This window comes from Malania oleifera, chromosome 4, assembly GCF_029873635.1.
Source record: "Malania oleifera isolate guangnan ecotype guangnan chromosome 4, ASM2987363v1, whole genome shotgun sequence".
In the NCBI taxonomy this organism is placed as follows: domain Eukaryota; kingdom Viridiplantae; phylum Streptophyta; class Magnoliopsida; order Santalales; family Ximeniaceae; genus Malania; species Malania oleifera.
Window position 1 is genome coordinate 119,780,863 of NC_080420.1, and position 22,641 is coordinate 119,803,503.

The window sequence follows — 22,641 nt, forward strand, 5'->3', positions numbered from 1 at the left end:
TTACTCTGTTGTTTTTTACTCTCCCTTGTTAATATTTACTGGTTGGATTAATTTCTTTGAGTTTCGTAATTTTATCTTCATCTCTTAGACAGTTTGTTCACACATCCACAACACACACTCAGCACACTGCCTACACGTACACTGCACAGGCTAAATATAGGCCGTATATTATTATATTTATTATAATATTGTCAAGTTCTTATATTTCTATTATATTGTATTATTCATAAGATCTTTTAAGGTGTATATGTTAGTAAGTTAATTGCTTTTTAGTCATAGTATCACTTATATATCTATCTTGAATTTTGGATTTTTATTATTGAGGTATTTATCATAGACATTAACTAACCTATTCTCGTTGTGGTAGGATATTAATAATTTTCTTGTTTACATATATTTGTTGTAGATGTTAATTGATTTATTGTTATTCTCGTTATTTGTTTTATTATTTATTGGTAAAATTCTGTCCGTTCGTTTTTCCCGTATTGTCATGTATTTATTGCTATTATAATATGTGTTGATTATTTTGCATTTAGGTTTTTTGTCATAAATAAGGTTCACATGTGGGGTTATTATTATTTTGTATATTTAGTGTTTATATCATATATACATTAATTTTTTATTTGATTTATTTCCATAATTTCTCATTTGATGGTCATATTGGATATTTACATATTAGTATTAGCTTTAAATTGTTTCCATAGTTTCACAGTTTGCTTACCCTTTGTATAATTACCTGCTAGTCTTAGGGTTACTTAATTTAATTTGATGAGTAGATTGTTTTCTTAGTTTTGGTAATTTTGTTTATATATGTATTGATTGTGTGTTCTCATTAGGTAAGTTGCTATTATAATATCTAGAATATTATGGTATTACTATTATACTTATATTAGGTATTATCTATTAAGATATATTTTTTTTATTTCTAATATATATGGTATTACCTTTTATGATGTCTTTAGTATCTTGATACATATATTATCTTATTATAATTTGTTACTTGTTATCCTATTATTATATATTAAAACCTCCCATACTAGTATTTTCCTATAAAAAAATTAATACAATTTCAAAATTTGGGAGTGTATTTTCTTAAGAATTTTCTTAATTTTTTATCCCTATGATTTTGATGCGGGGGTATGAGCCTTCGAGCTTCACGTACCTTAAGTTCTGAGGGAATATATATGTATATATTACATTTATTTATTTATTTATTTTTCATGTGTATTTATAAATTCATAAAATGAGTAATTTAAAGACTTTTTAAATTAATTTAGGGATAATTCTAAATTAATTAGGTACCGTTCGTAAGAACGGGCGCGTAGGGGGTGCTCGTACCTTCCCCTCGCGTAACCGAACTCCCAACCCCAGTTCTGGTAACGTAGGCCCATTCTACCCCTAACGGGGTAGTAATCATGTATTCTAACCACACTAAAAGGTTAGTGGCGACTCCGATATTCTTGTTTTTCCCAAAAATATTAAATCACATTTTTTTTTTCGCCACTCGGGGCACACGCGCTCTGAGACGTCGCGACAGGCTTGATAGTTTAGAGAAACCCTCTACAAACCGGCGGTAGTATCTTGCCAATCCCAAGAAACTCTTGACTTCCTACACATTTTTCGGTCGTGCCTAGTCCACTACCGCCTCAATCTTGCTCAGATCCATAGAGATGCCACCCCTAGATACCATGTGTTCGTAGAAAGTAATTTTCTCTAACCAAAACTCACACTTCTTGAATTTGGAATACAACATTCTTTCTTTCAGCACCTATAAAACTATTCACAAATGATCTTCGTGCTCTTCGGGGCTCTTTGAATACACCAAAATACTGCCAATAAAAACCATGACAAACTGATTGAAGTACTGATGGAAGGCCCTGTTCATCAAGTCTATGAATACGGCAGGAGCATTCGTTAGTCCGAACGGCATAACCAATAACTCGTAATGGTCATACCGAGTTTGGAACGTTGTTTTCGGAACATCCTCTGCCTTGACCTTCACTTGATGGTACCCAGATCATAGATCAATCTTAGAGAAAGTCTATGTCCCCTACAGCTGGTCAAACAAATCATCAATGTGGGGAAGTGGGTATTTATTCTTAATTGTCACTTTATTTATTTCTTTACAATTGATGCACATTCTCATCGACCCATCTTTCTTTTTCACAAATAATACCAATTCTCTCGAGGGTGACATACTGGGCCCAATAAACCCCTTGTCTAACAATTCTTGTAGTTGTTTTGTTGGAATTGGTGTATTCCCAAGAGTATGGGTGAATTGGGTATTAAAAATTTATTCCTTGGCTTATCCAAATCAGCAGCAGTAAGACACAACCTAGGGTCTGTCTATATAATCCCAATCACGCTAGTAAATTACTGAGCAAGTATTTAAACAATTAAAGCTGACTCAGTATTTCTCAATTATTCACAATATTAAAAACATAAACATTCAAATGCAGAAAATAATTTGCATAAATTAAAATCAGGCACAATAAATGTTATCAGGGTTTGGCCAATACTACCTACATCCCCGCCTCTAGCACGCAAGCTCGAGGATTTGACTATTGCTCACTTAACGGGTGGAACGATACCGTTTACAATACTAGGTCAAATTACCAGAGCTGACCTCAACTTTTATAATCTGATCCTTACGGGCTAGATCAGCACCCCCTCAAGCCACGCTTGAAATACAACAATGAAAATGAAATTGCATACATTCAAATGCTTTTTAACTAAGCAAGTATGTACCAATACGCATAAACAATAATCGATGCACTCACTGATAATAGTATTTATGCTCAAGTGAGATCTTTAAAATTTAATTCAAGATAATATATTCAACTAGTGAATATTCAAGGTTACCTCAAATGTAACGACCCGAAAAATAATGGTATTTAAATAATAAAGAGAGAGGCAAATGGAAACAGAAATGGAAGGAGGACATTGCATTTTGGATGGAATAACTCAGAAGTAATACATAGGGCCTCGTCGACGAACACAGGGAGTTTGTCGACAAGCGCATAAGGGGACCTTATCGACGAAGCTACGCCTCGTCGATGAGAAGATACCGAGAAGGGTTTTTGGGATAGTTTGAAATTCGTTAACGAGAGAGGAAGTTCGTCGACGAAATTATTAAAGGACTTGTCATCGAGGTGACGTGTCTCGTTGATGAATCTGGCTCTATAAATAGTGAAAATCTGGATTTATAAAGTGACCCCTTTTTGAGAACATTTCTCTTCTTAACTCCTAAGGGTTGATTTCAATTATCTCTTTCATTTTTGGGTTTAAGAATCATTTCAAAATAGTCTTCAATTTTTCTATTCAAGCAAATGATTTTCAAGACCTTCTTAATCTTTTTATTTACAAGGATAGCATGATGTTCCTTTAATTCTTTTAATTGTTTAGCTATCCCCTCATTCTTATTTTTCAAAAGTGTTTTCTGTTTATTCATCCTAACTAGAAGCTTATGCATTTTCGATAAGGCATTTTCTAGTTTTTCACACGAAGGCATGCTTTCATTATTCAATTTAGCACATGACTCATCAAATGAATTAACAGAATGATTTTCATATGAATCATTTCATGCTATGTCAATAGTAATATCACAAAATACAACATATGATTCATTCCATAATATATTGCAACATTCAGTATAAGAATCATCACATGCATCATTAACGGAATTATCATGATATTCAACTGATGATTTAGCATTTGACATATCACAGGATTTGGCACAAGAATCATCAATTGAGTTAGAGTGAGAATCATATACCTCTTTTTTTGTTAATGCAATTACCCTATTATTTACCAATCCCTGATGATCTAAACATGACACCTTTGGAGTGATGGTCTTATTTTCCTAAGATTCTCCATATTTCTTTTTGAGTTCATCTCAAATTTCTTTTGCACTCTTACATGTCATAATCCCAATAAAGATGTTAGACTTTAAGGCATAATATAGCATGTCCATGGCAATTGAATTTGCATGCACAAAAGTAGTATCATTTTCATTCGTTTGCATACAAGTTCCTCTAACAATCACCTACCAAGCCCTCTAGTCCATTGATTTTATAAATATGCTCATACTAATTTTTCAGTGAGTGTAATTTATACCACAAAACAATAGAGGAATCGAAGGTGATCGTCCCTCGCCAAATTGGGATATACCAATGAGAGTCATTGCGATCTTTTACAAAAGCTGTTAAGTCAAGTGCAATGAGGCTCTGATACCAATTGTTGGCTTTAGTGTATTCCCAATAGGGGGCGAATTGGGTATTTAAAATTTTGTCCTAGATTCAACTAATCCAACAACCAGTATTACACAAACCTAGGGGTCTGTCTATGTAGTTCCAAATGCGTGGATAAATTTAACGTATGCAAATTAAATCATGTGCAGCATTCACAATATAACATACACGTGCGGAAATATAAATTGCAAAAATATAAATAGTGCACACACGATATGTTATTGGGGTTCAGCCAACTGTGCCTATGTCCCCACCTCTAGTTCGCAAGCCCAAGGATTCCACTAATGTTCACTTAACGAGTGGAGCGCCACAGATTATAACCAGGTCAATTATTCGAACTAACGTCAACCTACAACCGCACCTTACCGATATGGTGCACCTAACTTTCCCAACCGGGTCTAAGTCAATTCGGGACTATTCAACATGGTTAGTCTCCCTCTTTAAGCCCACACATGGAATACAACAGATATAAAAAATTTGCGTACAAGGAAATATACTTCTACACAAGCAGATATGTACTACAATACAACACAGTATAATCAATGCACCTCAAACAAATCGAAACTATAAGCTCTGTGCACTAAGTGTCCAACTACACTCTTACAACCATCAATATGCAATAACCACTAAGAGTGTACAATAAATTTATCTTTAAAACCAAGTATCAATATTGATCAATCATAGCAAGGGTTTCAAAGATTTGCAACACTAGTGTTTAAAATATCTCACAAATGATTTTCTAAAAAATATGGCTCAAGAGATATTTGAGAAGTATGCTTGTAAAAATGTATTTGAACAATCAAAATACAAGCTTAGTGAGTCTTGCAATGGTGATGCAAAGACCCACTAGCTACAAGGCTTTCCCACACAAAGAATATAGATTATATCGAGGAAAAACCTTAACTAAAACTCTCCATCAAAATCAAACAATCAATCTAAGGAGAGTTTTGAGCAAGTGTAGCTACTCAAGATCACGCAATAACACTTTCAATAAACTTGGTTTATCAAAGGAATCACAATAGGAAAGTGTATTGGGTTTGTATGTGAAAAATAGGCACTTAAAATTTTAGAGGATTTTCAAGATAATCTAAGTGTTAATCATTTCTTAATGTTGCAAATGAGCTTGTATATATAGGCATAGACAAAATTATAACCGTTGGGGACATAGGGGTAATTATTAAATTTGTTTTAAAACTGTTTAGGAAAATTAACCCCATTTAACTCGGTAAAAATTTTGACAACTAAAGAGGATTGGTTGACCATTTTTAAGGTTCGGTCGACCATCCCACTAAGTTTGGTCGATCGGGGGATTTTTGAACTACAGCTTTGGTCGACCGTCCAATGGCAATTTTTGAACCTCCGAGGTTCGATCGACCATACATGAGCTCGGTTGACCTAACTTGGGTGTTCGATCGACTAGGTCAATTTCCTTCTATATATTTGGTCGACCAGACCGTTGGGATCTCACCACGTGTCAGTTCGGTTGACCAGAGTGTTGCAACTCATTTTAGGTTCGGTCGACTGAAGGGTCAAACTTGTTGACCTTAGGGAGGTTCAGCCGACCAAAGGTCTCTGAGTATTATGGTTTGGTCGACCGAACATGCCAATTTGGGCAATTCAGTCCGTTTCTTCTTATAAGATTGTCCCTATTCATATTATGATTAATTTTAAGACAATAGGACACATTTTTAGGCAGAATTGTGTGTCCTAAGTCAATCAAAGTCCTTTGAGCTTATAGTCCTACATGCATGATATGCATTAATTATTACAGACCCATTTGAAATGAAATTATTACAGATCCAATAATATTGCAACAAATAATAAATGTGTCGGGGTCTTTATATATCTTCAAGTTGCTGCATACTATCAATGTGATCCACCTTTGTATGATCCTGCACACAAACTTGAAAGTCATCAAATACTAAAAGTATTTGTCATTATCAAAATCGGGTATGACCTTTAAGGATCAATAGGGTGAGACTTTTCCTAACACCTAATAACTAACTACCAAGCCCTTTCACAACCGATGTGGGATAACCCTAACATTATGGACTCATAAAATGTTTCATATTATTATTTGTTTCATAGTAACATTACAATTTCTTATATAACTATAACTAACTAAAACTAATATATTCTTGAGAATATGTATTCCATATATCAAGCATAAATTTAATGAAGATCAAGGAAGTCTTAGTTTATGCTCATTTTTACTACAAGTTTTAGAAGTAAATGTAAACTTAGCTTGAACCATTTTTTAAAAAACGAGTATTCTAAATTCTATCAATTGTTTATACGATATTTTTGACAAACTTATTCAGTATATACTAAGATAACATGACAACTCAACACAGTTTGCTGATAAGAAACAAGATCTAACAAAAAGTTACCTAAGAATTAAAAAAAAAAAAAAAAAATAGAGAGAGAGAGAGAGAGAGAGAGAGAGAGAGAGAGAGAGAGAGAGAGAGAGAGAGAGAATTCATGGAATATAAGAGTGATCAATCTCAAACACAATCAATTATCAAATACTAAGATTCAATGATAAACAAGAAGGTACAATGCCAACCCAAAAAAAAAAAATCATATAATATTATCTAGGGTCCATGACACCTTCAAAGTACAACTCCCAAAAATTTTATTTTTTTTTCACATGCTTATATGTATTTTTTTTTTTGGATAATCTGGAGATTTTGGTCACCATTACGCCACTTTGAACACTATAATACAGCACCAAACTCGGGGGGATGAAAGTCATTCGCTCATTGACGCACTCCTAATAATTCACCGAGATAATTCTTTAGGGGAAATCGACACATGACCTTAGGATTACTAAAGTTACAAGTTGTCATTATCACTTGAGCCAATCTCACTGAGCCTTATATGTATTATTGGTTGCTTTGGCACTCTGCAGGGCTTTGAGGGTATCGTTTGTGATCAGAGCAATAGTCATAGATCAAATTGTTCCTTCTCACAGCTTCATATGCTGTTTGCTGATTGGAGTCTAGTTTCCAATACTTCTCCCCATTCCACCAATAGTTGGAAGAAGAACAAGGCTGGACAGTTGGGCCTGGGGCCTGACAACCGTCAATGTTGAATCCTTGATATTGGGCCTTGAAAGGTGCATCGGCCCAATTTGGTGGCTTCCCATTAGAAGCCCATTCTGCCATCCATATAGTTCCCACTGTCTGCATTGGCTGTGATGGATAACTCACTCCAATCTCAGCGTTGTTCTTAAACACTCTAATTGGAATACCGTCCACAAAAAATCTAAAATAAAATTCAAAATTTATGGAAAAGTATATTAGTTGCTCTAATTGCTCGAAATAGGTTAGAAAAAAGAGGATAGAATCGGCGCGTCCATGTGTGTGCATATATTTCTTTGTCTAGAAAGAACAAAAAAGTACCAAAAAGAAATATTTTAGTACTTACACTACTTGTTTTTCGTTCCAAAGAATTTCATAAGTATGAAAATCCGTTGTAGGATCGAACCAAAGTAAAACTCTTTGCTCTTTTTCTCCTATACCGTTGGAATATATATTGGTTTGTAGAGTATAAGGTCTTGTCGAGTTACCCAAAAACTCAAAGTCAAGCTCGTCGTGGTTGCTTGTGTGGGAAGTCACCTGCCATGAATCATATTTTAGCTTTTTTATTTTTTTTATACAGACAAGAGGTTGAAATGGTTCCTTACATAGAAAGTTGTAACAATTGCAGAACTATCTTTATCAGGAATCTGCATCCTCATGCGAAAGAATCCAGAGCCATAACTCTCCTTAGACCCAAATCCCGAACCTTGGATATCACACATAAATAAGAATTTCAGATATCATAGTTTACACTCAATATGTGCTGTTGAACATCTATCCTTGTGTCCATATTAGCACAAAACAAAATATCTAAGCATATACGACAAGTCAGACCACACAAGGTGATGCTTAATTAGTTGACATCTAGGAATTTTTGTTTAGTCATATTAGCCTTTCTTGTGGGTTCATAAATATATCTAGCATTATTAGAAAAAGGCTTCGACTGTCAGATTAATAGCTGATAATCTTTCTTAAATTGCTAATATTTTGAGTTTGATCATATAGAGGTATTGCATGCATGAGGTCAAAGTTCAACAAATTAGGCACCACGTGAATTTCAATTCTAAAGATGAAAATTTAAACTAGATGTTAGAGAGAGAGAGAGAGAGAGTATAAACCTGAAGATTGATCAAATGAGAGTTGAATTTCTGTTCTTTGATTGTTAAGGAATGCGATATGATCATTCCCATATATGATTTCATAATTTTGATCAAAGCTAACGATATTGGCATTACTGGCACGACATGTAGCAACAAGGAGAAATGCAATAAGACCAACCATAGAAGAACCCATTAAAATGAAGAAGTTAAATGATTATATATATATATATTGGCTAGAGAAGTTACACACACACACACACACACGTGTGTGTCTATCCACATGTATGTATGCATTTATGTGTGCATACAACTGTATTGCTCTTAATCTGCATTGTATATAAACAAAAGTTTTTTAAATGTTGTGTAGTCTTAGTTTTGGAAAACTAAGCTCAATATGAGTCCTAAAAAAATATTTCAATAAAGAACAACATATTTCAATAAATAATTAAATGGATAAGATAAAGATATAACCTGCGAATTATAAAAGTCCACTTTGATTTTAGGAAAGATATGTGCTTCATGTGTATTGATCATAAGAAAGTTTTATATAGCAATTATTGTATCTTTGATTGTCTAAGCTAATAAGAAACCAATGAAAATTGAGTATGCCTAAGAAATCACAAAATGTGATAACAATTTTCTATAGCCAAGCATAGACGTATGATCGAAAAATACAAGGAAGAGAGAGAAGAAGTTCAATTTTATCTTGTCAAGTATATCATATCCTTAGATTTTTAAAATAAAAGATGTGAATCATAAGAAGATTTTTTTTTTAAAAAGAATAAGCAATTAAATTTTCACACGCATAATTCAAAATCATTGCTAATGTTTGACAGATTGATAATTTTAAAATAAAAATAAATTCTCTAATTAATACTATTCACATACTAATTATTTGCATGACCAATACTAATAGATTTTATTTTGATCCTTTTAAAATATTCTTACTTTTGAAAGTATGAATTTTATATTTTAGATTTAAATTTGGGTGAATATGGACAAATTTTAATAAAATTATATTATATTTTATCCAAATTCAAGACGTTTCCAGATATAGGGTTAAATAATAAAAAAGGAAATTGAGGGAGAAAAAATCTTTTGAAATAATTTATTAATTAAAAGTGAATAGTAATAATTGATAATCATATTAAGCATGCCCAACCATTTTTTTTTCCTTTGAAGTTGCTTGGGATGTTGTGTACGAGTAAAGTTAAAGTTGGACTTGGCATCTATAAATTTAATCTATTTATAAAGCTCCAAACTAAAATTGGATGGATAGGGCCATCTTTGAGTTTGACTTGTTGAAACTAAGTATTTAAAAGCTGTTTCTTTTAATAAGAAAAATAGATTTTTCTAAATCAATTTATTTGATACTCATAGTATTATCCTTAAGCAAAAGCCTTTTATTACTAGAAATTTATAATCCTTTAATTGAAAGATGTTGTTTTTATTGAATCAGCGAATTTAATTGAAATTATTTATATTTAATTTTTAGGATAAGCTATATTTTTACGAGAGGTAGTAGGGAATATACATTGAATATATTATTGGCAAAGTCGTTTTTTTTTTCTTTTTTTGTGAAAGCACTTTATTGTCGGTAACATCGAACTTTTTTATTCAAGAATTAAAGTTTTTATGTGCTAATTACACATTCATAAATGCTATTAAGTAAAAAATAGAGCATGTATAAATATGGGAATGGTAATAACTTGAATAATTTGGTAACTTTAGACTATGTATTGCTTTGCTTTAATTGAATGGGCATTGCACAGTTTTAAATGTCAATATCCAAAGAGCTGTCAAGGTGTTGGAAACAACAAGAATTCATTAGAGAGCTTATCTTTCTTTGTTTGGCAAGTCGTCGAAGGTAGTGAATTTCTACTTTGGAGAATATATATAATGGAAATAAAACAAGACTCCTTTGTATGGAGATATTATTATTTGATAACCAATAAAATGCACTCTCATACATACTTTTAAAAATCGAATCCACGACCAACCCAATAAAGTCATTATATTGGTCGGACTGATTTAACTGATGGGTCAACCTAATAGTCCAACCGGTGGTATCAACATGATATATATTTATATATATATATAATTATTTATTTTTAGACAGAACAAAAAAATTGTTTTTTAGTAACAAATTTATTTGTGACGGATTCAATTTCTTCACTAATAGTGTAAGCATTAGTGAGGATTTTAAAACCGTCAGTAAACAGTTTTAAAACCCTCACTAATAATTTCATCACTACAAACTGATTTTTCCGCTCAAATTATCGCGGAAAACCATTTTTCGCGCAGAAATTATCCCGAAAAAATTTTAACAACGATTCTATGGGTATTAGTAACGAATGAAATCTGTTACTAAAAGTCGTTATTAGTGACGATTAGGTAGCCGTCACTACTATTGTTGTATTAATATATAAAAATAATATAGTTAACACTATTAGTAATGAATTTTCAAAACCATCACTAATAACATGTATTAGTGACGGTTTAGAGTTGTCACTCATAGTCTTTTTATATAAAAAATTTTAAAATAATTTTGTAAACAATAGTAGTGACGGTTTGGGAAAATTCGTCACTAATAACATTTTATTAGTGACGATTTAGATTTGTCACTAATAGTCTTTTTTATTTAAAAAATTTTAAAATAATTTAGTTTATAATATTAATGACGGTTCGGGAAGATTCATCACTAATAAGATGGTATTAGTGATCGTTTAGATTCGTCACTAATAGGCTCTTTATTTAAAAAATATAAAAATAATTTAATTAAATATATTAGTGATGGTTTATGAGGTATTAGTGATGGTTTAAATTCATTACTAATACACATAAATATAGTTACTCGCGTTACTTGGCCAAATTCCCTCATTTTCCTCCTTTCCCTATTTGTTTCCCTCCTCCCCTCTTGATCCTCCTTCTTTCCCTGATCTGTTTCCCTCCTCTCCTCCCGATCCTCCTCTCTCCATCGTAGCCCCAGCCCCTCGCCATTTCTGTTCATCGCAGCCCCTCGCCCATCGCCATTTGCAGACCATCGCAGCCCCTCGCCCATTGCCGTTCGCAAAGCCCCTTGCCCATCGCCGTTGCCGTCGCTATCGTAGCCTCTCGCCATCGATTTCAATGCCCAATGATTCCCACAAGGTTTGTATTCCTCTTCTGCCTCATTCCTCTCTTTTCTTCTATGCTCCATAGGCTCGAGAAGCACAAAAAAAAAAAAAAAAAAAGATTCTCAATGAGCATTTTACACTTTTTGGGTTTTTTGAAATAGGAAAAAAATTACCCCAACTAATCTAAATAGTTCTTTTGAGATAATAGTGTGTTGAAATTCAAAATTTTTATTTTTGTGTTTTTCCAAATTTTCTCTGCAACTAGATACTGCATTTAAGGTTATTAACCTCAAAGTGGGTATGGATTGTTTTATCTGCTTTTGTGTGCTTGTGTGCATGCTTTGATTATTTTGTGTAAGGTGCTTATTAATAGTTTTGTACTTAGAACTCAAAATTATATTAGTTGCATTGAAGCATCATATGTGGAATGCTTGGCTCCTTGTGATGTGAATGGTTGAAGGCATGAATGGTAAGGTAAAACATATTTCTCATATGATGACTGATAAGGCTTATATCACTTTACTATGGTGGGAGTGCTTGTTTGTACTGGTTTGGTATACTGAGCCATGTTGAATCTCTGGTTTTGTGTGTTTCGGAACTGCAATTCCATTTGGACAATGATGCTGGGATTGGTTCACACTGAAAAATGACCAAAAAATAAATAAAATCCATAATGTTCTTGCTGCTTATGTAGCTCTACATATAAAACATATATGGTTATAAAGTTAGAAGGCTTGGGGCAAGGTTTCCTTATCTAGGATGTGGTGTCCAAGCCTAAACTCAATGAAGCTTAGGTTTCCATTATGTTTGAATGAAAGTGCTTTTGGTGTTGGTGCACCTAGATGAACTTGCAATGGTGGCATTGCTTGCATGAAAATGACCTGCGGTCTTATTGGTGTTTATCTTATATTATATGATGTGTTCATTTTCATTTCTCTTTTACTATGCAATTAGCCTAGCAAACAAAAAAAAAAAAAAAAGGTGTATATTGTATTAGATAGTTCTTCATTTGGGTTTCTATTTTAGAATGTCATGCAATATAAAATAGTAATTAAGCTTCATACTCAAATTCTTTACTTGGAATTTTAAGTGTTCATTCTATAAATTCAATTTATGACTTAAAGCGAAGTAGTTAAAATTGATGAAAACAAACCCTTGACTCTTGTTTTCTTCTTTGTTTCAGCTCTTTAAACATGAAAACAGAGTCAAATTAAGTTGTCTTTTATGACTTTATGCTTTATATGTTGCATTAATATGTGATCAAGTTACTAATTATTGTGCAAAGGGTTGTTGGGCTTATTTTTGGAAGTGAAAACTCTACTTTAGGAGAAGATAGGTAAGCCGCTCTGTTGACTTTTTGAATCTAATCCCTGTTTTGATGCTGACAAAGCGTCTGTATCTCATGTGTACATTTAGTGTGTAAACAAGTCTATATTTTAACATGCACATGAGGTAAAGGAAAATGGAAGCTAGAAGGACCTCAAAATCATACATCTTGGTGTATTCCATAAGGCTTGAAGAGCAAGACAGAAGAAGAAGAAGACATCTACTTTCAATTGTATTGCATTTTGTTTTAATTTGGTCTGTAATTGCATGGCATGCATGATATGAATGTAGGCTCAAAATGACCATAGAATGATCCTAGGGACCAGCACTTTACATAGAAACTCATTTCTTAAATAACTAACTACTCTCCATTCGTGAGTGATCTTCTAGTGGAGATTGCACTTATATAGGAACATTGATCAAGTGCTGGCGTTCAGTAAATGCTTATTTGAAGATCAATTGGGATACTTGAAGAAAAAGTGCAGAGACACTAAAGAGACGATCATTCATTCGCGATAGGATAACAAAGTAACAAGCGATAGGGAAAGAGGAGGAAGGAGGGATGCGGGAGGTTATTAGGGGCCTTCGAGGAGTTCTCGTGAAGGTGAGAAGGAGGTTGTTGCTCGCCTGAGGAATAAGATGAAGGATTTAGAGTGCGCGAAGGTGAGAGCCAAGGCTGAGGTTAAGTCTTGGAAGAAGCGGTTTGTGGAATTAGAGGTTAGGGTTTTGTACTTGAAAGAGGATATGACTTTGTTGATGAGGTGGGGAAATGAAGTACAAAACAGGGTCCCACGTATGTGCGCAAAGTTAGGTTCAAGGTTAATTGAATTGTGTTTTAACTTTTATCCTGGTAATATGTTTTTAAAGTTTCTCTATATTGCTTTGTTCTCGTTGGTTCCCCAATCCAATATCACATATATTGAATTTGGCCCATTTAAACCCTTACTGTTTATTTCCAACTTATCTCCTCCTTTATTATCAAAGCCTCAAAATCATTCTTAAAAGAAAATCCCCTACTAACTAAACCCTTTGAGATATTTACCCCAAGTCTTTTGCATGATCAATATCCTCAACTCTCTCTTAGAGTATTAGACTTTCAAATGTACACATCACCAAAGGCATCCCAATTCCATCTTTTCCTATATGCCTTATGAGATCAGCACGATAACCTACGATCCATATTTTATTAAATAATTATATCTCTTTGATGGATAGTTTATATTTTGAGATGAACTATATTGGACTATACTGAATCACTTAAATATCCTAGATTGCATATTTGTCTGGAACGCCAACAGCATGGCTGATGCAGTGACTTGTGCATTGCATGCTGATAGTTCAAGTAATAGGAGTGTATGCTAATTGAACTGAATGCCACCTGCATGGATGATGCAGTGACTTGTGTATTGCATGCTGGTAGATATTTTTAGGTTCTCGCATGCTTAATCTGAATTACTTGCTGTAAACAACCAGGTTTTCGAAGCATGTCTTTATAGGAAATGTTCTATTTACGGACGACATGCTGCCGAAATTTTGTTAGAATTTTCCCAAAATAATCAAAAGTCCATAAACCATGCACTAAAATGAGTATGCTATACTGCATGCTAAAATAAAATATTCTTGAAAGTGATGTTTGTATTTCAATCAGGTCCTGGATTATCTAATGTGGATAGTTTTCATGGAATTCATTTAACAATTTAGCATCATAAATTTATTACATGAACCTTGAAAAGTAAGGTGTACTTCCAAGAGGGGGGTGAACTGAGATTAAAATTTTTTTTTTTTGTAAACTTTTGGTTAAGTATAACCCTTTTTGAATTTTAAGTTAATCTTACAATTCAATTTTACTTGATATTGATATAATTATTATCAACCACCTTATTAATATTACCCAACAATTAATATGATATAAAAAGGTTAATTTCGTGTTCCCCAAGTGACTTGGAGTATTTCCTAAGTTTTCATAATGAATACATTTTAAAATTTTGATCTGGGAAATTTCCCATTAACTTTAAAATTTGAATTTTTGAAGAGTCAGTCGACTAGGTTACGATGGGTCAGTCGCCTGGATAGTTTAACACACAGAAAATTCAAAGGCAGTAAGGTGTTAGTCGACTGAGCTGTCAAGAGTCAGTCGCTTGGGTCTTCTCAGGTTTTCCCAAATTCATTCTGTCTACATGTCAGTCACTTGGGCCATCACAGTTAGGCGCCTGGATAGACAAAATTGTTGTTTTTTCATTTTTTTTTTCAAAATATTTTTGCTCTTTTATATTCCCCAAAGTAATTTAAGACTTTTGAAAAATATTTTCCAGGGTTTTTTAAAATATGGTCTCTAAGTCAATGATTTTCATAATAAGCTTCAAATCCAACCATATCATCATTTGAATGAAGTACTTACATAGAGACTCTCTTAAGACTTAAACATATTCTAAGTTTGGAGTCTTCATGCTTGTCATTTGCTGAGTCTATCTTGCCTTTAAGCTTCAATTCTCTAAGCTTTCATCAAGTCATCTTTAAAATTCATGCTTTCATGTCCTTTAAGCTTTCATTTCCTTTTCATGTAGTCTTGCAATAAGCTTCATGATTACTTGAACTTGAGTTTAAAAACCTGATTCCTGAAATATCATCACTTTCACCAAAAAAATGTTAAATTACCTTTGGTTTGTTATCATTAAAATAAAATTAACACGTCATGTTAGGGTAACAATCTCTCCCTTTTTTAGATTTTCTCAGCTTCTCAGGTTCTCTATTATAGTAGATATTTTTATTAGTAACTTACATTCAAAGCATTTATCTACTATCAGAGCATATTTATAGTTATTTGCTAAATCTCTTAAGATTGGCTACTTTAAACCCTGTAGGCTATGAAGGCATTCCCATCCCTTTTTATTTTAGTACAAATTTTGGTTTCTTAATTCCTAAAAAGGGAGTGACTATTCCTAAGACCTATGGAGTCCTTAGTTTGTGAACTATGCTTTCATCTTGGTACCCATACTTTCTTGGGTCTTGATGGAGAGTTTTCTTTTACTTTTCAAACTTGTTTAACTTTCACACCCTTTCTCTTTAATGGACATTCAAACTTTATGTGTCCTTTCTTCTTACATAGGAAGCATGTAGTGCGAGTGTAAGCATTTGGGGAGATGCTAGCATAGTCTTTGGAGGCTTTTGCAAAATATCCCATATAGAGGTTCTTTTTCCTTGTGTTCTCAACTCCATTGAATCTTATGCCTTCTTTATCCAAAGACATTCTTTGTGATCCAATCATTTTATCAAAGTTCACATTTTCTCTAGTAAAATTGTAAATTACTTTATTTTTATCCTCAATTTTACTTTCAAGGCAAAGTATTTCTGAATCTTTAATTCCCTTGCAGTTAGCTTGCAACCTTACTAGTTCTTTAGTCATCTCATATATTTTTCTTTCAAGATCATCAATGACTAGGTCCTTTTCTTTTTCAATCGAAGCTTGGGATCTTAAATCTTTTAGTTCTTTCATCATCTTTTCATTCTTGCTTTCTAATCTCTTGATTTTTAGATCATTTTCTCTTTCAGCAATATTTTTAGATTCTAATTCTTTCATTACAACTGCATTCTTATTTTTCAACGAAGTGTATCGTTTAGTCATATTAACTAAAATCTTATGAACTTTGAATAGTTCACTTTGTAGTTCTTCATAAGATGACATACTCTCATCATTGGATTCATCATACAAATCATCATAAGAATAATTCAATGATTTGGATCAGGAGCTTTGTTCTTCATCATTGTCCCATGCCATAAAACAAGTATTAGCAACCTCTTGATCACTTGATTCACTATTTGAACTACTTGTACTTATATTGTCCATTGTAGTGGCCTTCAGTGCCTTTTTCTTTTTCTTCTTGGAATCCTTCTTAAGTTGTGGATAATTCGATTTTATGTGCCCAACTTTCTTACAATTATAACACGTTGGAAGTTCAACCTTTGTTTTCTTCTTACTGATTTCTTCATCTTCATCTTCATATGATTTTGAGTTCCGGATTTTTCTAGTAAATTTATTCTTCCTTCTAAGTATTTTTGCAAGTTTCTTGGTTATGAAAGCTATATCATTTACATCCATCACTTCTTCATCTTCATCACTAGAGATTTCACTTGAGGTTTTGAAAGCAATGGATTCCTTGTTTTTAGATTTTCCTTTAGTTCTTTCGTTTATTGTTATCTCATATGTGAGGAGAGAACCTATTAATTCATCTAGGGAGGTGTTTTTCAAATTTCTTCCTTCAGTTATTGCAGTGCCCTTAGGTTCCCAAATTGGTGGAAGTCCTCTAAGAATTTTTCGGATCATTTCATAAGTTGAGTAACTTTTCCCTAAGGTGTTGAGGGAGTTTATTATGTGGGTGAACCTAGTGTACATACTAGTGATGGTTTCATCTGGGTTCATCCTAAAAGCTTCATACTCGCTTGTGAGCATGTTGATTCTACTATCTCTAACATAAACTATTCCATCATAGGTTACTTCAAGTTTATCAGATTTCTTTAACTGATTTACATGTCATGACCCTATTGAATTTATTTACATCAAGAGCACAATATAGTGCATTCATTGCACTTGAATTTACTTGTAACATTTTAAGATCATTGTCGGTCATCTTTTTGTCTTCTCTAGGTATTTCTTTACCGTCTGCAATTTTTGTTGGGATAAGGTCATCATGTGTGACAACTTTCCAAGCTTTCCAATCCATAATTTGTAAATATATTCTCATTCTTTGTTTCCGAAAGGTGTAGTTTAGACTGCAGAAAAGAGGTGGTCTATATGAGAATTGACCTTCAGCAAAAGGAGATACACCTAGGTGTGTCATTTAAATCTTTATCTAGCTTCTAGATTAAAATTTACTACAACCTCACTCCAATACTAATTGAAAAGTAAGGTGTACTCCCAAAAGGGGGGGTGAAATGGGATTAAAATTTTTTTGTAAACTTTTGGTTAAGTATAACATTTTTCAAATTTTAAGTTAATCTCACAATTCAATTTAACTTGATATTGATATAATTATTATCAACCACCTTATTTATATTATCTAACAATTAATATGAAGTAAAAAGGTTAATTTTGTGCTCCCCAAGTGACTTGGAGTGTTTCCCAAGTTTTCATAACAAATACTTTTTAAAAACTCAATCTTGGAAACTTCCCGTTAACTTTAAAATTTGAATTTTCGAAGAGTCGGACGATTGGGTTACGAAGGGTCAGTCGCCTGGATATTTTAACACACAAAAAATTCAAAGGCAATAAGGTGTCAGTTGACTGAGCTGTCAAGAGTCAGTCGACTAGGTCTTCTCGGGTTTTCCGAAATTCATTTTGTCTGCATGTCAATCGCCTGGGCCATCACAGTCAGGTGCCTGGATAGACAGAATTGCTGTTTTTTCTTTGTTTTTTTTTCCAAAATCTTTTTGCTCTTTTATATTCCCCAAAGTAATTTAAGACTTTTGAAAAATATTTTCCAGAGTTTTTTAAAATATGGTCTCTAAGTCAATGATTTTCCTAATAAGCTTCAAATCCAACCATATCATCATTTGAATTAAGTACTTATATAGAGGCTCTCTTAAGATTTAAACATATTATAAGCTTACAGTCTTTATGCTTGTCATTTTCTGAGTCCATCTTGCCTTTAAGCTTTAATTCTCTAAGCTTTCATCAAATCATCATTGGAATTCATGTTTTCATGTCCTTTAAGCTTTCATTTCCTTTTCATGTAGTCTTGCAATGAGCTTCATGATTACTTGGGTTTGAGTTTAAAAACCTGATTCCTGAAATATCATCACTTTCACTAAAACATGTTAAATGACATTTGATTTGTTATCATCAAAATAAGATTAGTAAGCCATGTTAGGCCAAAAACCTATAAGAGTTTTTTTTATATATAGGGCCTTTGTGTAAGGGTCCCACATTGGGTTTGCAGTATGGACATCTCGGCCATATAAGGATAATTTGAGTTCCAAATAAATGAGGCGTCTTTTAGAACACCTTATTAGACAAAACATCAAATTAAGAATATGTGAATATGAAAAGGATTAATAAAAGCACCTCAAGAGCAGGGTCATAAAATATTACTAGGAAAGGTAATTAAGATGTACAACTACTAGTTAAGTTAATTATATGACTCATTTTCTATTTTATCGTCAACTCGTTCAAATTCTCATATGTGGTGTCAACCACATTGGCGAGGATAGCTAATATATCACCTGATATATGTTCGGTTTCGCTTCTTGGATAATATCAGAAATTGTTTTCATCTGTCCACTTCTACGAAGATAGTCTTATAATGACTGTACTAAAATGTAATCCTCTTCACGAGCAACCTACCCATGCGTGCAGGCAATGAAAGGAGGGAGGATGTTCAAGGTGCCCAAAACATGTACTTTGATTAATTGCTTTTGTGAATGTTTTTATCCTTTCAGCACATCTTGTGTTAGAAAATAATGGATATTCTTTTTTGTATAATCTTGTAAAGGGGGTTTACTGGTCAAAATGAAACTACAAATTAACTCCTTATTGTTCTGTATGGTAGGAGGTTGACTTCTTTTTTCGATTTTTGAACTAATGTACTTTACTTTGTTCAGAGTTGGGCATATTTTTCTTAGACACAATTTAACAATGGAGAATTGGCCTACCGCCCTACTAGCGTCTGGTTCAGATTCAAAAGAAGGCAGTGATTCTAGTGTTGGAAGTGGTTCCTACCATGAGGATATTTATAGTTCAAATATCAAGAACAAGTCAATTTTGTCTCAATCTATAGAGCAAGATTTAGATAAGGGAGGGGAAACTTCACTTATGAATAGAATCACTGGCTATAACCATTTCGTATTAATTGATAATTTGGAGAAAGACTTGTCCCCAAGAATAGTTGTTGAATTCATACAGAAGTAGACTACCATATCAACACAAGTCTGCATTTTCCCAAGCTTGTTTTAGAGATATACATGAGGGGAATCATTGTGTTGGATTCTAAAGAGAACCTGGAGAAATTATGGGAATTTTTAGATAATCCAAATCACATTATAACATCTTCAACAGGAAGGTATCAACTAAATGCATTATTATTGTTGATTGTACAATGCTCACTTTTTTCTCTATTTCTATATCTAATTATATTGGATTTGGAGTAATTGCTTTCATTAGAACTCATATTTCCCTTGTCAGTTAGCTTTCATTGTTTTGTTCATTTTCTGCAGGCCGTGAGTGATAACTGAAAAGATACTAAGGCATGGATGGTTTAAACCATTAATTGGGAAGTTGAAATTGAAGTCCCTTACAAGTTCTTTCATTTTTTTATATTATTTTTTTAGGAAATATCATCAACTATAAAAGTGAGATTTTGTGCTTCTGTTGGAGCTCTATTGTCGAATTGCATAATTGATTTTATGATTCTCATATTGTAGTAGGAATTACAGAACACCAATGCTATAATTGGCAAAGAATTAAAGCTCTGCCACTCAGGAACTGCAGAATACAAATAGCTAAGGAGTTAAAGGATTTATTTGTGGAGTTTGTAGATCATTAGAAGCAACTGCACAAGAGGCTTGCATCGGAAGAGAGAAAAATCCTGCACACATATGCCCCATAAGTGCTTGTAGAGTTCAAACGCGTTCTTGGATGGCCACTCAAATAAGCAGGTGAAAATTTGGGTCTCTTTTTTGCAAACTGAGTGAATGATTACATTTCTTCGATGGATGATTTATATTTTGTATGACCTATTATTTGAGCTACTGGATTGCATGGCTTATCTGGAATGCTACCTGCATGGCTGATGCAGTGATTTATGTTTTGTATGCTATAGAAAACTGTTAGGCTATCTAATATACTCTTTTTGATTTACATATTTGGGAAATGTTCTATTTACAGACAGCATGCTGTCGAAATTTTATTAAATTTTTTTCCAAAATAATCAAAGCCCAAAAATTAGGTGCTAAATGTTTATAATATGATGCATGCTTAAATTGTTATTGAAAGGATGAGTGATTGCTAAATGAAGATTGATCTTCATCCTAAATTGAAAATGTATGCATAAGAACATATATAGAGGAGCTGAGTACCATTCTTTAGATCATCAGCAGTGACAACCCCCTATTTTTGATAATGGAAAAGGGAGAGAAATGGATGGTAATGAGGATGGTGTTCGTTTTTTGTGCTTGAACTGATGATGTTTTTGAAAGTCAAGAAAGTTTTTTCATTGCTTCTCTTAAGGATGTTACTGACTATTTGCATCTATTTTGGTGTATAGATGCAAATCATCTTGTACTTTTTATTTATTTTAACTTTGTAATGAAAAACAATTATGCTTAACTAATGCTTACAAGGACCTATTTAACTTGATTGTTTGTATGAAATGTTTGGACTGATCATGTTGAACGACTTGTGTTGAATGAAATATTGTCAAATATTGAGTATACTGAACTGCTTGTGTTGAATGGATTATTTCTGAAATATTGAGTATACTGAATTACTTCAGGCTTGTATGTATGTTTTGTTATGGAAAAAATGTTCTATTTACAAATGACATGCTGCCGAAATTTCAGTTGATTTTTTTCGAAAAAAAAATTAATGATAAAATGGTCATAAAGTGCATACATTAAGTGATTAAATATGGATTGTTCTTTGGTTATAATTACAAAATCATGCTATGTACACACACACACACACACACACACACACACACACATATATATATATATATATGTTCAAACATTGTATACTAGCTAACTAATTTCTTGTGAAATTATTATTTTGTAGGGTTTGCGGCTCTCAGAACACTATGACGATGCTAGACACTTCAATCAGGTTGAATGCACGCAACTTTTTACTTTTCCTGTATTTCTTGTTAACTGAACAAAATTAATTTGTATATTTTAATTTAAATTTGTACTTGTATGTATTTTAATTTTGAACAATTTGTATTTTAAATTTTAATAATTTATCGATGTTTTAGTAATTATGATTCAATTTTATGTATTTTAAAATGTAATTAAAGGTTTTTACAGGAATTTAAAAAAAATAATTTTTTCAAAGCATTAGTGATGGTTTGTAAAACCGTTATCAATAATGGGAAGATGAAGTATTAGTGACGGTTTAGAAACCGCCACTAAATGACCAAAACTATCACTATAGAATCAACCTTATGGGGGCCAAATATTAGTGATAGTTCTATAATAGTTACTAATAGTCAATTATTAATAACAGTTTTAATAATCATCACTAAAAAATGTACTATTAGTGACGGTTTCTTGACCGTCACTACTATAGCCATATTAGTGACGATTATTAAATTAGTCCCTAATACATACGCTTTAGTGACGAAGTTGACCCGACCATATGTGCAATTTTATAGTGACGGTCGTAGGCTATTAGTGACTGTTCTTTTCGGTCACTAATACTCCACTATTAGTGACGGTTTGAATATTTCGTCACTAATAAGTAATAAGTATTAGTATCCGCGGATACGGTGACAAAGCTAAAACCGTCACTAATACTAATAGAATCGTTCCTAATAGTATTAGTGACGATTTTTTGAGTATTAGTGACGGTTTAAAACCGTCACTATTACCCTTATTTCTTGTAGTGATAGTATTATTAATTATATATCTAAAAGTACAATTATGACAAATTAATTTCCTTTCGTAAAAGATATGGCTGAAATGAATACATCATTAGAATTTTTTTTAAGCAAACTAGTTTTTTTTTTTATCTTTGAAAATTGCAAGTCGAATAAGGAAACTATTAAATGAAAATAAATTG

At 32.8% G+C, this 22,641-nt stretch overlaps 2 protein-coding genes across 2 annotated transcripts; one reads left to right on the plus strand and one right to left on the minus strand.

Moving 5' to 3' along the window:
• Window positions 1–7,135: 7,135 nt before the first annotated feature.
• LOC131153969 (xyloglucan endotransglucosylase/hydrolase protein 2-like) lies at window positions 7,136–8,614 on the minus strand. Its single transcript, XM_058106414.1, has 4 exons — window positions 8,452–8,614; window positions 7,939–8,039; window positions 7,680–7,870; window positions 7,136–7,517 (listed from the first exon to the last, which is right to left on the minus strand). The coding sequence occupies exons 1-4, from the start codon at window positions 8,612–8,614 to the stop codon at window positions 7,136–7,138; spliced, it is 837 nt and encodes a 278-aa protein (XP_057962397.1).
• A 1,511-nt stretch (window positions 8,615–10,125) lies between these two features.
• On the plus strand, window positions 10,126–20,701 carry LOC131153971 (uncharacterized). The gene is made up of 3 exons (XM_058106415.1): window positions 10,126–10,134; window positions 11,284–11,583; window positions 20,292–20,701. Exons 1-3 carry the CDS (start codon window positions 10,126–10,128, stop codon window positions 20,364–20,366), a joined length of 384 nt encoding a protein of 127 aa, XP_057962398.1. The 3' UTR covers window positions 20,367–20,701.
• The last annotated feature ends 1,940 nt before the right edge of the window (window positions 20,702–22,641 follow it).